The sequence below is a fragment of the Miniopterus schreibersii genome, assembly GCF_964146895.1.
Source record: "Miniopterus schreibersii genome assembly, chromosome: 16".
In the NCBI taxonomy this organism is placed as follows: domain Eukaryota; kingdom Metazoa; phylum Chordata; class Mammalia; order Chiroptera; family Miniopteridae; genus Miniopterus; species Miniopterus schreibersii.
This window is the reverse complement of record NC_138116.1, coordinates 25,140,067-25,155,678: the sequence shown is the minus strand read 5'-3', so window position 1 is coordinate 25,155,678 and position 15,612 is coordinate 25,140,067. Positions and strand designations below refer to the sequence as shown.

Genomic DNA, 15,612 nt, shown 5'->3' with positions numbered 1-15,612 from the left:
GTCTCTGGTCTTAGACTTCTTTTACTCTGCTGTCACTTTTAGCTGATCAGTTTCCTTCCAAGTTGCCTGATCTTTTTTCTTGTTCTGCAGCCATCTCTCCTCTTTTCTTTGCTTTCCTCTCTCTCAACTTTGTCCACTTTGTATGCAAAAGAGTTTAGCTTTTGCTTTTGTTTCTTTTCTCCCTTCCAACCCATGTCCTAAAATTCCTATCTTCCATTCACTCTCTAATGGACTTTTCAAGGTATTTTCCTAAACCAAAGCAATTCCTTTTTAAAGAACAACTCTGGTGGCAGCTGTTAGGATAATTAGTGTTTTCATTCAGTTATATCACCTTCAGAATAAGTAAGCCCTGGGCCAGAAACTGGATCGATGGGAATTCTGTGGGCAGACTTCCTGTGATCTAATGAAATTCACTGGGGAGAAGGAGCTGGCTGCGTTTTAATTTATTATCATGTGTCTAAACTACAGCAAGTCCAGATAGGGGAGCTGGCTGAATTTCATCCCTGGTTGTATGTAAATTGAAGATCTATTTGTCAGATAACAGACAATGTGCTATTGATACAACTGGAGTTTATACCATTTTGATGATGAAGGTTATTACATTTCTCAACACCCAAATGATCTGCAAATGTAATTTGGAGATGACATCATGAAGTATTTTGTGGCATGTTGTCATTATGGAGATTCAGTCACAGCCAAATACAAGGTTTGGTATGAGGGGCAATGAGTCACCCTGCCCTGTCCCCACTCAGCTAGACTTGCTGATTTCCACCTGAAGGCTCAGTTGCTCCTTGGAGAGCAAATCAAGGCTTCTTCTACACTCCTCCGTGTTCCACTGTCCCAAGTATATTTTTGCTGCTGTCATGAACCCCATACCCTTTGACTCAGTGCTGTGTAACCCTTCCCTTTGGGTATCCCCATCCCCCACCCCCTTTCCTTAAATAAATTCCATTTTTATTTACCATCTGAGATGGCTATTTAGCCTGCCTAAGCACCACCAACCTTAACCTTTCACCGGGCACTTTACATGTGTTAACTGGTGTAATTCTCCTAATAATCTGCAATTGTGGGGTTTTTGGTCTCCATTTTATAGCAAAAAAACTTGAAGCTGAGAGTTGAATACTTTGTACATCAACACACAAACATGCTCTAAATTCTCATATCTTTAAAAATCCCCCCTTGAAGCCATACCTGCTTTTGGCTCTTGCCCTAAATTTTGCTTTTCTTCACAAAAAAGTTTTTAGAAGAGTTGTCTATGTAGAGTCCTAGTTCCCACTTCCACAACCCCCGTTCTGTCTCCTACCCCCCCTTGGTCGGATTTCCATCACTACTTCCCACTGAAACTTCTCGAAGTTCCTGATGACCTTTATGGATCAAATTCAATGGCCATTTCTGGATCAAGGAACAGGAACTCACAGTCCTGGAGGGATGAAAGCATTTGGCACTGCCCCCTGTGGAGGGACAAGAGCAGGAAAAGCACTGGTTGATGGGTGGAGTGTACAAGTTAAAGTGCTTTTGGCACAAGTAACAGAGACCAAGATCTGCTAACTCTGGCTAATGTACACAAAAAGGGGGATACCCAGGTTTCCATGGATGGATGGATGGATAAACAAAATGGAATGTTAATAAGATTTAAAAAGGAAGTTAGTTCAGACTCATGATATAGCATGGATTAACCTTAAAGACACAGGCTAAATGAAATAAGCCAGCCACAAAAGGACACACACTGTATGAGTCAACTTAAATGAGGTAATTAGAGTAGTCAAGTTCATAGAGATAGAAAGTAGAATAATGATTACTAGGGGCTGGGGGAGCAAGGAAAGGGATGTTACTGTTTCACGAATACAGAGTTGCAGTTTTGGGTAATGAAAAAGTTCTGGAGATGGATAGTGGTGATGGTTGCACCACCACTGTGAATATACTTAATGCTCCTGAATTGTACACTTAAAAGTGGTACACATATTTTACTAGACGCAAACCAGAATTAATCTAAACCAACCAAAAGTTACTCCAGAGGTGTTAAATGCCACCATGGCCCTTCAGGAATTAAAAAAACCAAAAGAATGGGAAAAAACGCTAGGGCATCTCATGGAACTGAGAGACTAGCTAAACCTCCAAGCCTTAAGTGGGGGACAGGAAACGCAGCGGCCCCAGGGATTTTGGGGCAAGAGCTCATAGACTTCTTTCCTTTTCTCCGTCCAAATGCCTTTTCTGAGCGGGATTCTGCTCGGCTAGCTGTGGTCGGGGGCCGTCAAGGTGGATTAGCTTCAGCGGGGGTGGAGGTGGGGGAGAGGTGGCAGGCTCAGGTGTTACCGTTAGAGACCACCACTAGGGGGAGCTACTCAGCTTACCAGAATCCAAGTCATCGACCAGTTTTCAGAATGATCACTTTACCGAATTTGTTTCTCTTAATTATGTATCTTTAATTGCCTGATTTTTGTTTTGTCTCCACAACAGTATTTTGGGGGAATGTTGACTTTTTTCTGAGTCAGCTTCCTGCTGTTGAGTTGGAGACAGAAAGGTAGCAAGGAGGGGAGATTGGGTATGGATGTCTGACCTCCGTGCTGTGTAAATTCTCCAGCCCCAACCTTGACAAAATGCTCAGGTGAATGTTGAGAAGCTCCTGAAACAAGTGAGATTTTCTCCCACCCTAGCAGGAAGGCGGCAGGAAGTTAGGTATCAAGTTGGCAATAAAGGGAATTTTCCTTATTGAATGGTTGAGATGTGGACCAAGATTTTTACCCTCAACCTAGTCTAATGCCCTTTCCCTGTCCTGAAAAGCTTAGCGTAGGAGCTAGAGATTCTTGCCTCTTTTTTTTTGTTTTGTTTTGGTGCTCTCTGTACCCATGCCACCTGAGGGGGAGACCAAATCTCTGGGGATCTAGTAAAATCTATGCAAAAGGGAGAAAGATCAGCCTTGGCCCGGTGGTTGGAGTGTTGTCCCTTACACCAAAACGTTGTGGGCTTGATTCCTGGTCAGGGCACGTATCTAGTTTGTGGGTTTGATCCTTAGTTGGGGTGCATAGCCTCCCCATGTTTCTCACATCGATGTTTCCCCCCTTCCTCTCTCTAAAAATCAACAAACATATTCCCAGGTGAAGATTAAAAAAAAATGGGATAAAGATTATTAGCATGGGAATATTTCCACCCCGGCCTGCTAAGAAAAAGTTATGTGGGATTTTTTTAAAGAGTTTTTATGAGTGTTTATTTGAGCCAAACTGATAACACATGCAGGGGAGCAACATCTCAAATGTTCCCCAAAGTTATGTTTTAAAAGAAAAAAATAATAGAGGAAAAAAAGAGATCTAGAAATAGGATAAGGGTGGACAGGGAAAGTCAAGAGTTCTATAGGGCTCTTAATGAGTTGGGGGCCAGAGGTGGTCTGGCTGGTTGGAAGCTGGACACAGTTATTAGAATGGCGTGAGCTGAGGAACTGAGAGCAAAGAGAATTGCTATTAAGAATGTATGTCTGCTCACCTCCCTTAACTTTCACATTTCCTCCAGAGAGTGAGAAAATATTCAAAATACTTTTATTTTTTGGACCACTGGTTCATTTCTTTGAATGTGGCTCTGTCATTCAGACTACAAGGCTGCCCTCGTTTTTCATAGGGTCACACCTGTCTTTCCTGAACTTGGGCTCCCACTGAGGCCTGATTGTCACGAGGAGCTGAGGAGCTGAGAGCTGGGCTAGGCCTTTCTATGATCAAACAGATTTAACCTGGGGCAAGTTCCTGGGGGGTAGCAAAGGCAGGTTGAGATTCTCGATGTAATCTTGGACCCATTTGTTGTTGGGATTGGTGCAGATCTCTCGGTTCCTTTTGGTGATGAGGCTGTGGAGGCAAAGTTAGACTGTCATGGGCCATGGAGTAGAGTGGGGGTCCAGTCCACAACCCCCCACTTCTAGCTTATATGGGGCTTACCTAGGCCTCTCTGTCTTGGCCCCATCAGAAGGCCTCCTTCTCTGGCCTCTAGACTTCATCAACCTTTCTTTTAACCCCTTCCCCACTCAGCCTAGACCCTCAGGCTTGGGTTTCTTTATGAGCACCATTTATTGGGTCACAAAGCTATAATTAGCAAAATCAAGAATTAAACCCAGGCCTGTCTTGTGAGATTCAAAGTCCTTAACCAATACTCTCCTCCTAGCATGGAGACTTCTTGGTTCTCTGCATTCATTCCGGCCCCCGTTCCCCTTCCCTCTCCACAGAAATATCTGTAGGGAAGTGCTTACATGATTGCTGGCAGGTAACAGTTGAAGGCCTTTCTGTATCCCACCACCAGTTTCCTTGGTAATACTTTCTCATGATACTTCAGGCAGCAGGAGTGTGAAAGGTTCACCGACTCTAAAATTTCTGAGGGAATCGCATTGAAAGCTGAGCCAAGGAGGCAGAGAAGGAGTCTATGGCCTCCATCCCCCACCCATGGCATTTCACTCCCTTGATGGCAAAGCCACCTTAGCAGGAACTGATCACAGCTGGTGGCAAAGCTTGGAACATCTTGAGAGTGCCATTTGGCTGATCCATGTTTGGAGTGGGCCATTTTCTCTTTCTTGAAGCCCGAATCCATTGCACGGGCCTGCTTGACCTTCCCAAAGGGCATTGTTGTCCCCTCCCACCCACCAAATGCACTTCTATACACAGTGACATTCATGTCCTTGGTTCTCAAAGTAAAGTTTACAAAGACCAGGGGCATCCTGAGAGTGTGTGGGCCGATTACGTGGTGTGCACGACCCTTGCTCCCCCAAATATTGATACAGGCAGAGTCGGGCTCAACTGCATGCCAAGGATAGTCTTAGGGAGAAAAGAAGGGCTGGGGCAGTGGAAGGCAGGTATGTGGAAGGACTGAGTGACTTGGTCTCTTCCCAGTCACCAGGTCCTCATAAACAACGGCAGAGGCAGGGGTAGGGAGTAGGCAAAACAAACCTTGCTCTCCATAGCTCCCAAACATCCTCTAGCTCCAAAACCTTTTGACTCCTTTCCTCTTTCCCACAGACTTTATTTAGATTTAGGCTGGGAGGTGGAGATGGGTGTGTGTCATGAAACGCCAAATGGCACACTAGGGCATCCCACTGGGACCCCTTTTGGCTGCCATGATAGTCCCAGCAGCAGTGTGTGGCGGACACTGCCAGGAAGGGGTGTCTCGGTTCAGACTCCTCACTCCCGAGCTTAGCCCCAAACATCGCTCAGCCTGCCTCCCCAGCACCGTGTCCTGCCCTCCCAGAGAATAGGCTCTTCCCACCCACTTGCCTTGCCTGCCTCTTCGTAGCCTACGTTTATTGCCTTCCTTGGCTCCTCTTCCTAAAGGCTCATTCCTTGGGACTCCTGATGTAACCTTGACCCAGTTTCCCAGAACTGCCCAACCCCAGAAGGATCGGGACCACAGCCCAGCTACTTACAAAGGGAGAGTTTGAAGACAGCGGCTAAGCATGCAGGAGGGGAAGAGGCCCCAGGGATGACAGCAGAGATCTGACAGCGCCCTGGGTGTCACCTCGCTGCCAGCTGCCCCAACCCCTTTCTCATTGCTCCCCTACAGGGACAGGTGGACTTACTTGCCTGGCTGCAGGAAGCAAAAGTAGTGGCCAGGACGGCCACGAGGAGGAAGAGGGTAGCCTTCATCCTGCCAGGGGAGGGCTGAGCGGAGACGTCCTCTTTGCTGCTGGTCGCTCCCTCTGACCCCTTAGCACTCCGGACTCTGACCACTTCAGAGCAGGTGGGAGGAGAAACAACAGGCCTCCCCCAGTGTTTGCTGAAAGGGAGGGCGGTGGGGGCGGGCCTGGGGCAGAGTTGAATTCGGTAGGATCTGAATTCATGTGAAGGAAAGAACGGAGAAAGGGACTGCGTGGAGAGCATGTGCTGTGCATCAGCCACCTTGCATATCCTATTTTACTTAACCCTCGCAGTTGTGAAGAAGAGAGTATTATTCCCGTCTTACAAATGAGGCATTGAGGCTTAGAGAGGTTAAATAAATTGCCCAAGGTGACATGGGTAGGGGGCAGCTAGGCAGTACTGAAAACCAGACTCGTGATTTCACCACGTCACCTGCCAACATCTTTATGTTGGGGAAGGATGAGGGAGGGCTGAAGGGCCCGGCTTCCCAGGCGATCATTCTTGGGAGGCCTCGAGACAACACAGACCGAGGCGAGGGTAGGGTCTAGCAGTCTGAAAATGATGTCCCCCCATGTACAGTCCAAGGACGAATGGTTGAACTTGTTCTTTCATGGCACAGGCTATGCTACTGATGCTCCAAAATGACAGTATCTGCCACAGTAAATACTCCCCTTGTCAGTTAGATGACTTCCTCTCCAGATACTCAAAACCACTACTCTGTATGACTACAATACTAGTACTGCACTGAAGACATTAAATTCCTGCACTATATTATAAAGAACCGATATTCAAATTTCCCTAGTTGTATCATTTAGTTTTAACAACTTTTTGAGGTATAATTGGCATACCATAATTTGTGTTGATATAGATGTATCCATACACCATGAAGCCATCACCAAAATCAAACTATCAGCCCAAAAGTTTCTTCATGTGTGTCATTCTTCCTTCCCATCCTCCCTGCCTTCCCAATTCCCCTGCAACCACTGATCTACATTCTGTTGCTATAGGTTAGTTTTCACTTTCTAGAATTTTATATAAATGGAATCATACAGTGTCTACTCTTTTCTAACTGGCTTCTTTTACTCAGATGATTATTTAAAAATTCACCCATGTTGTGATGTGTATCAATAATTCATTTCTTTTTGTTGCTGAATAGTATTCCATTATACAGATATACCACTATTTTTTCACCATTGATGGCTATTTCTGTTGTTCCAACTTTTGGCTATTACAAATAAAGCTGTTATGAAGTCTTTTTATGGAAATATACTTCTGTTTCTCGTGATAAATACCTGGAAGTAAAATGACTGGATCATACAGTAGGTGTATGTTTAAGATTTAAAAAACAATTTTCCAAAGTGGTTGTACCGTTTTACATCCCCCCCCCCCCCCCCCAGCAGCATATGGGAATTTCATTTTCTTCACATTTGCCAACCCTTTCTATGGTCAGTCTGTTTAATTTTAGACAGTTTAATAGGTGTGTAGTGGTATCTCAGTGTAGCTTTAATTTGCATTTGCCTAATGATTAATGATGTCAAATATCTTTTCATATGTTATTTGCCATCTGTCTATCTTTGAATCTTTTGTCTATATTTTTATTGAGTTTTGGTTCTTTCCATATTCTGGAAACAAGTCCCATATTCAATATGTCATTTGATAAGTATTTGCTCTCATTCTGTGGCTTGTCTCCTCCTTCTCCCAAGAGTGTCTTTTGTGGGGCAGAAATTCTTACTTTTCATAATGTCCATTTATCCATTTTTTTTCTTTTATGGATTCTACTTTTGGTATCATATCTAAGAAAACTTGCCCAATTCAAGGTCAAAAAGTTTCTCTCTCTCTTTCTCTCTGAAAAGCAATGGAACTCAGGTGAGGATTAAAAGAAGAAATCAGGTAGTGTTAGTCCTCCAACGTTGTGCTTATTTTTTCAAAGGTGTTTTGGTTTCTCTAGGAGCTTCACATTTCCATCTGAATTACAGAATTAGCTGCTCAATTTCTACACAAAAGCCTTCTGCGCTTTTGATCTATAAATTAATTTGAGGAAAATCAATGTCTTAACAATGTTGAATCTCCTGACCCATGAACACATTATATCTCTCCATTTATTTAGGTCTCCCTTAATTTCTCCCAGCAATAGTTCGTAGTTTTCAGTGCACAAGTTTTTTACATCTTTTGTCAGAGGGACTGGGATATGTGGAAGCAGCAACAAAGCTAAGGAATCGGTGGGTAAGTGGAGAAGGCACATCCAGATGAGGCCCTGTTAGCAGTGGGTGTTAATCGTGGTCGTCTGTGATGGTAGCAAGACAGGAACACACTGAGGAGGTGGAGAGAGGAAGCCTCAGGCTCCTCCTGCATCTGAGGCAGGACAGGATGGGGTACCTGAAAGTGGGGAGTCATAGTAGATCTGCAGAGAATCTCGCTGAGTGGGGTCTTCCAGACTTGGCTTTTTTTCCGCAACTGGCAAACGGCCCTTGGGGAACAATGGAATGATCCTAGATATAGTCACTATAGTTTACACTATGGAATGTTTTGAGTAAATAACCACTTTTACAAAAGATACCTTTCCTCCTTTTGTTGTGTTGACAATCATAGGTTTAAGTTGGGGTTTACTTTTCTCCTCTCTACATGGCACTCAAATATTTGCCGATTCCCAATTTACCTGACTGGGATGAATGGCTGTGGACTGACAAAGAGCTGTCCCAGGAGTCTCTCGTATCAAAAGTGGTCTCTTCTTTTTTGACAGATGAAGAACTACTTATAGAAGGACCACTCATGAAAATATCACACGGTCGGAGGAACACCAGCACTGAGCTGACTATTGAGCCAGGGCATCCTCAGACAAAAGTGGCGACACAAAAGTGGCCTTCCTAAGTGAGCAGCTAGCCTTTCATCAGAAAAGGGATGCTATGAGTGCCCTAAATTACATGTGGCCTTATTTCTTGAAGGGAAATCCAAAAGATATAGAATCAACATTACTGCCATCCATTAAACTCCCTTTTTCAAATGTACAAGATGGAGACATGCCCCTGGTCATTTGAAAAACACGGAACCCTTCTCTTAAACCTGAATTTTACCATTCAAGTTACAAAAATAAATTGAGGAAACTATTTTCTGGAACAGGCCTCCTGGTGAAGCTTCTCAGGGAGCAGCAAGAAGGAAAGGATCCCACGGTCAGAGGGACAATGAGACCGAGAGGACGGAAGCCCAGGGTGAGCAGGACGAGGAGTCCGGCGAGGTGGGGACAGCTCCTGAAAGGGGCCCTGGACTCGTCGTCAGTTTGGGACGGGCCGGGAGGGCACCGAGGCGGGGGACCGGGCGCGCCGGGTCTGCATCTCGCTGTGACCATGTGACTTCCCTCCGCGGAGAGGCTCCCGGTGCGAGGCCCCTGGGCCCGCTCACGTGACAGCGCTCGGCCAGTGGCGGCCGTTGCTTGGCAGCCGTTGGTTCCCGGGTCACCTAGCGAGAGGGGTGAAAGGAGTTGGCGGTTGAAGGCGGTGGGGCCCAACAATTCGGAGGGGCCTTCTCCCTCTACCCGCTACTGCGGCCGGGCTGGCGCCCCCATCCCCTCCTCCTCCTCCTCGGCCTGGGCTCCGACGTGAGGGGACAGCCACTGCCCACGTCTGGGCCCGTGGGAGGTTCTGCTGGCAGTGGCCGGGGCCGGGGCCGCCCCCCTGCGCCCCGGGCTGAGGTGGCGCCCAAGAAGCAGCGAGGGCGGCAGCGGCTGAGGTAGGGCCCCCCTCCCCGCCCAGTGCCTGGCGCCATGTTGGGGGCTACCTGGCTTGGACGGAAGTGGTGGAGGAAGAGGGCGGCAGGCCGAGGAGACCCAGGATCCTGAGGACACTGAGGAAGATGGGGTGGAAGCGGACTATAGTCGGACGACTGCGATTATCCGATTGTCCGCATGAGACGGAAGACGACGACGACAACGTCGCGAGTGACGGCGCCGGGAAGCGGCTTCAGGAGCCATTGCACCGCGGCCGCTGCAGGTACCGCCCAGCCCAGCTGCTGCAGACTCGCCCCGCCCCCCGCTCACGCCCCCTCAGGTCTCCCTGACCCCCCCTTCCCCCCAACGGGGAGGGAATGCCTTGGCACATAAGTGACGAAACAGCAATTGGCTTTACCGGAGGAAAGAGGCTGTTGCTCCAGATGGAGGCGCGTTGCTGCAGTTTGCAGGCCGCACGCCGGCTCGCCCGTTCTCGCCCCCGGCCCTGTCACTTGCCTCTTCCAGATCTGTGCCCGTGCAGTGTCTCCGCGGGGCAGCGTCCACGCCTTGGCACACGTGTCCATGGCACCCGTTTTTCTGCCCTTGTGTTGGTTTGGGGTTTTTAGAGTGAAAGCAGCTTCTTGTTTTGCAGACCTCTCAGCATTTCTAATGTGGCTTCTTTTAGATTTTTTATTATCTATCTGTTCCTTAAAAGGGACTTGAGCATTTAGACAGATAGTCACACACACACACATGTGCGCGCTCCTCTTCACTCCCTTAGCTGTGCGATTTTAAAATTGGGTTGAGGAAATGGATCAGTTTGGGTCATGTCAATATAAGAAATATTCAGACCTGTAGATAATTTTTGTGAGTTCATTTGAGTCAAACTGAGGGCAATTGCTGGGAAGCAAAATCTCAATGGAGTGCAAAAATGCTCCAGAGAATGTCAGTGTCGCACCTTATTTTTATACATTACAATCAAAGAGAAGACATAAGAGGGTTACCTGAAATTCACTGGTGATAGATCAGGGAGGCGGGAGAAAGCAAAGCAGGGAAACGCATCTGGGGTTGGATAAAAAGTAAAATGATAGACACATTGCTTTTACATAGGTGGGTGCAGGATAGTTAACAGTCAGCAATTAATTCAATAACGAGGGGATTTGTGGTCTCCACTCTGTGCTTTTGTTGAAAGTGATAAGTTCTTTTGCCATGTCTTGAGAAAAGAACTTCAAAGGCACACTCCTGTTGCCGTTTAAACATGATGGCAAGATTTTACTCTGAATTAAGGGGAATTTGCCACAAGGCTTTAGTTAATCCTCCATATATCTCCTTGGTTTAGGTAATGGACAAGTACCATTCGAACCATCCAACCCAAATTCCTAACTTTTTCCAGGCCTGGATTGGGCCCTCCTCCCGGTAAGTTCTATTGGGGTTTCATGCCCTTTATCCAATCCGACTGTTGCCAGTCTAGGCCCTCCCCCTTTGTTTTGTCACCCTGACTCTCATTGGCTTGTCCAACTCTAGTTCCTATTGTGTATCTCCCAGCAGAGGAATTTTCACCCTTTCCTTGGTGCCTTTAGCACCCCCGGGAGATTTCCTGTCCCATTCTGAGGATTAAGTCTCCTCGGTGGCAGTTTCCTGGGGTGTGTGAATGAGTCTGTTTACCAGTGAACTAGATGGAATTCTGCTGTTACCTGCTTCTGCTTCCCAGTTTATTAAGATTATTTAGTTCCCTTTTGTTTTCTTCCTCATATTAATAACTAGCTACCTATGCTGACACTTTGAGTGGTCTAGAAAAAGGAAATTACTTTGACATTCCAAAGGTAATAGGTTTAGTGAAAGGTTAAGGTCGGTGGTGCTCGGGCAGGCTAAATAGCCACTTCAGTCGGGTGAATAAAGAAAAAATTATTAAAAGGGGATGCGGATATTCAATGGGAAGGACTATATAGCACTCAGTCAATGCCCATGATGGCAGCAAAGATATACTTGGGACAGTGGAACAAGGAAGAGCATAGAAGCAACAGGAGAGCCTAGGCTGGGCTGCCCTGGCTCCCCGAGGAGTCAGAGAGAAGGGGGCATTGCGGGCCTTGGAGACAGGTTTGGGGGAAGGAGATGGTGCTGGTGTGCCCGCCTCCCTCCACCTCCCACCCCTGATCCTTTGTCATAATCCTTTGTCTTGAGCGTATTTATCTCTTTCCTGCTGGCCAGAATCTTAAGGGAGGTCTCAGGGGACTGTCTCAATAGAATATTCTTCAGCTGTCCAGGTGAGCTCTTTCAGGGTCGTGGTCTCCACTGATTGGTAGGTGCCGGGTTGGGGCTCATTAGTCAGTGTATCTGGCCCTGAGGCATCCACAGGCGCCACCTGTCTGGTTTTGCTGTTTTTCTGGGCCTGGAGCTGAAATAGGACTGAGGCCCAGATGTTATCTTTAGGGAGGAAATGCTCATGGGGTCTGAACTGTGTGTCCAGTGATATCCTGGGGGCGGATAGGTTACCCTGGGGACAAGGTTCTTGTTTTCCCAGTTTTGCCTAATCCCATCTAGATTGTTCTAAGAGCAAATGAAAAAGGTAACTTTTTTTGCCTGCTGGCAAGAACCTCTGCCTTGGGGTGGTGTGTGTGTGTGTGTGTGTGTGTGTGTGTGTGTGTGGCTGGAGAATGAAGGGAATGAATTAAGTGTCAAGTATTTATGTCTTGTATATAGAAGGGACTAAGCCTCTTCTTGCCAACTTGATTTTAGTACATCTTTTATAGTTACAGTTTTTACTATGTGGTCCTCTCTACCAAGAGCCCAGAATTGAAAGACCCACGGAGATTGAATTACACTGTCCCAGGGTGTTTTGGCAGGGCAGTTCAGCCAAGGTTAACTTCTCTTTGAAGGCCTAGCAAATAATATTTACGATTGATCGCTGTGTATATGCTGAGTTAAATTACAACTTGTGATTGGGTTTCCTTTAAAAAAAAAAAAAAACTTGTATAAATATACCTGGTTCTAGCCTGCAACCATTTAGCCACTCAGATATTACAGGTGATACTGGAGAGATTAGGAAACAATTACTGTGTAGCAGTTGGGAGTAATGAGTTTTTTCCCTTCTCAATTGGACATTAAGACCATTTCATAAGCTTTAGGTTCTGAGATTTTCACAGCTTAAAGCCCATCACTGATAGAGTAATGAAGGAAATGTTCCACAAGTTAATATATAGTTGAGAGGAGAGGGCATTCTATTAGATTTCTTTATTTAATGTAGGGCCTTAATTGTTAGTGATTATGTATTCTTTTATATTTTGACAAGTACACATGATTACTGTCTTTTTTGTCTTTTATAAATACAGAAGAAAAAAAAAGTCTTAAAATCAAGGAAATGCCTAAGGCATCAGAAAGGTTTTCTAATTCAGTAGCATGAAGGAAAATGGTTGCCAGCAAGAAGTGTGTCAAGGTTATCCAAGGTGACAACTGTCTGTACTATGCAGGAGTCACAGAGCTTCTGGAATTTCCTGGTTGTCCGGAGCTGCTTCATTATGACTCACTGTTCAGGCTCAGCAGCCAGCCTTGTCTGAAGTCACATTTCAACCTTTGGACCGGGAGCTAACCCACACTCCCCAACCTACTTCGGAGGCTGATGCTATAGCCCTGCAGCAGACTACAGCTCCTCCAAAGCACCCCAACGTGACACTTCCACATCCAGAGCCAGTTCAGGCTCAGCAGCCAACCTTATCTGAAGTCACATTTCAACCTTTGGACCTGGAAGTAACCCTCACTCCAGAACCTACTTTGGAGGCTGATGCTACAGCCTGCAGCAGACTACAGCTCCTCCAAATCAAAGTAAGGTTACAATTCAACTTCCAGAACCTGTTCAGGCTCAGCAGCCAACCTTGACTGATTTCACAGCTCAATCTTTGAACATGGAGATCACCGTGACTCCAGAACCTACTCTGAATATGTTGAATTTTCAGTCCAGCAGAAGAGCTCAGCTTTGCCTCATCTGCCTGTTGCCTGGGTCGCTGGCTGTGGCCCTATTGCCTGGTTTGCTGGCTATGCCCCACTTGCCTGGTCCGCTCATAGTGCACCGGACCTGTGCCTGTCATGTCTGTGGCTGCCGATCCAGGCAGCTTAGCCTCCAGACTCTGTCCTGCTGACCTTTAACCCCATGTCACATATCTCTGAAGAGGTTTAATTCCGGCATTCCAACCTTCTTCAGTACAACCTACTCTAAATGGCACTCAATCCTCTCTACATGGCACTCAAATATTTGCCGATTCCCAACTTACTTGACTGGGATGAATGGCTGTGGACTGACAAAGAGCTGTCCCAGGAGTCTCTCAGTATCAAAAGTGATCTCTTCTTTTTTGACAGATGAAGAACTACTTATAGAAGGACCACTCATGAAAATATCACAGGGCCAGAGGAACACCAGCACTGAGCTGACTATTGAGCCAGGGCATCCTCAGACAAAAGTGTTGACACAAAAGTGGCCTTCCTAAGTGAGCAGCTAGACTTTCATGAGAAAAAGGATGCTATGAGTGCACTAAGTTACATATGGCCTTATTTCTTGGAGGGAAATCTAGACGCTATGGAATCAACATTATTGCCATTCACTAAACCCCCTTTTCCAAATGTACAAGATGGAGACATGCCCCTGGTCATTTGAAAAACTGGGAACCCTTCTCTTAAACCTGAATTTTACCATTCAAGTTACAAAAATAAATTGAGGAAACTATTTTCTGGAACAGGCCTCCTGGTAAAGCTTCTCAGGGAGCAGCAAGAAGTAAAGGATCCCAAGGTCAATGGGAAAATGAGACCTATCTGCATGAGAAGACGGAAGCCCAGGGTGAGCAAGGCGAGGAGGAGTCCGGCGAGGTGAGGACAGCTCCTGAAAGGGGACCTGGACTTGCAGTCAGTTTGGGACGTGCCGGGAAAGCACCCAGGCAGGAAGACCAGGGGTGCCGGGTCTGCATCTCGTCGTGACCATGTGACTTTGTAAGACAGTGATCTCCCCCTTTGCTCATTTGGAGAATGGTGCCGCTGTTCCTAGGGCAGGCGAGAAAAGGACCTAACACAGGAGATAAATAAATTATACCAGAAAGTGCTAGTGCTCAGCTTCCATAACACATAAAAACCTATAAACTATTGACCGGAAAGAGTGGGGTTTTAGAGTAGTAACTAAAAATAGTTAGCCGTACTTTAGAATAGGCTAGAGAATCGTTTTTTATCTTTTTTATGTCTTTGGTTTTTTAAAAAGTTTTTTGGCATTTTTAGCTCACAAAAGAAGTGCCAGGATATAAGTACAACAACAAACTCATCATGGCAGCACCTGCGATTGCAGTAGCAGCGTTGTGGGGGTTTTGTAATTTTCTGTCTCGTTGCGGTAAGACAACAGTCCATTCAGATCTCCAAAATATATTCTGTCTTTAGACTAGATTCAGAGCTCACAAACTGAAAATCAAAGCCACTTTCCCACCTACTCCTGCTTGATATTCCTCTTTAGTCACGAGCACTGGGATATGCTTTGTTCTTTTACTACCCATTATATTCCAGGGATTCTTAAAGGCAGCCCAGCCCACTCCCAGAGATCTCTGTGGAATTGAAATCCAGATAACAACCCCCTAGACTATTTTGAGAAGTTTAAGTTTAATAGGCCAGAGTTGACATGATAGCAAAATTTCTTCCACTCAAAACGAGTGATTTCGATTTTATCTACTCCCCAATTACTCTCTTTCTACCACTGATTTCTTTCCTTGTTGGCTGAAATGAGGAAAGATATAGCATGTCCACCCCCATGGAGCTATATGCCACCCTGGCAGGAAGGACATGGCTCAAAGATAAAAGTGTGACCTTGTCAATTCAAAAGATTTACTTAGCAGCTTTCTTCTCCAGTGTGTGAGGCACGGTGTAAGTCAGGACGGTGATGAGGATGTTCTTTTCATAAAAATGTAAATGATTGGGAACAATTCAGAATTCTTGTCTAACATGAGGAAATAATGAATAGTGTAATCGTTTCAAGAGTAAAAGCATTGGCCTTCTCACCCCAGGGAGCAGGGTGAAGCCCCTCTCATCAGCCAAGATTAATGCATCAGACTGGGTTGTTGAAGAGATGGGAGAGGGGCGTGAAGCATGACAGTCGCTGAGTGAACCCCATCCTCAGGCTTAGTTAGCATTGTTAATAAAAGACATATTTGAAATGTATCAGTTCATAACCAACTCTAGCCATGAGGTAAGGAATTAAAGCTGTGATCCAAGAAGGATGCAGAGGGGCTTCTTTCCCTCTTTCCCCAATACAGTCAGTCCCTGAGAACTGGAAGACATATCCTTCTC

General features: G+C 46.0%; 1 protein-coding gene across 1 annotated transcript; it reads right to left on the bottom strand.

Moving 5' to 3' along the window:
- Positions 1–3,513: 3,513 nt before the first annotated feature.
- On the bottom strand, positions 3,514–5,678 carry CCL16 (C-C motif chemokine ligand 16). The gene is made up of 3 exons (XM_081161755.1): positions 5,546–5,678; positions 4,229–4,349; positions 3,514–3,830 (listed from the first exon to the last, which is right to left on the bottom strand). The coding sequence occupies exons 1-3, from the start codon at positions 5,610–5,612 to the stop codon at positions 3,704–3,706; spliced, it is 315 nt and encodes a 104-aa protein (XP_081017881.1). The 5' UTR covers positions 5,613–5,678; the 3' UTR covers positions 3,514–3,703.
- Between the last annotated feature and the right edge of the window lie 9,934 nt (positions 5,679–15,612).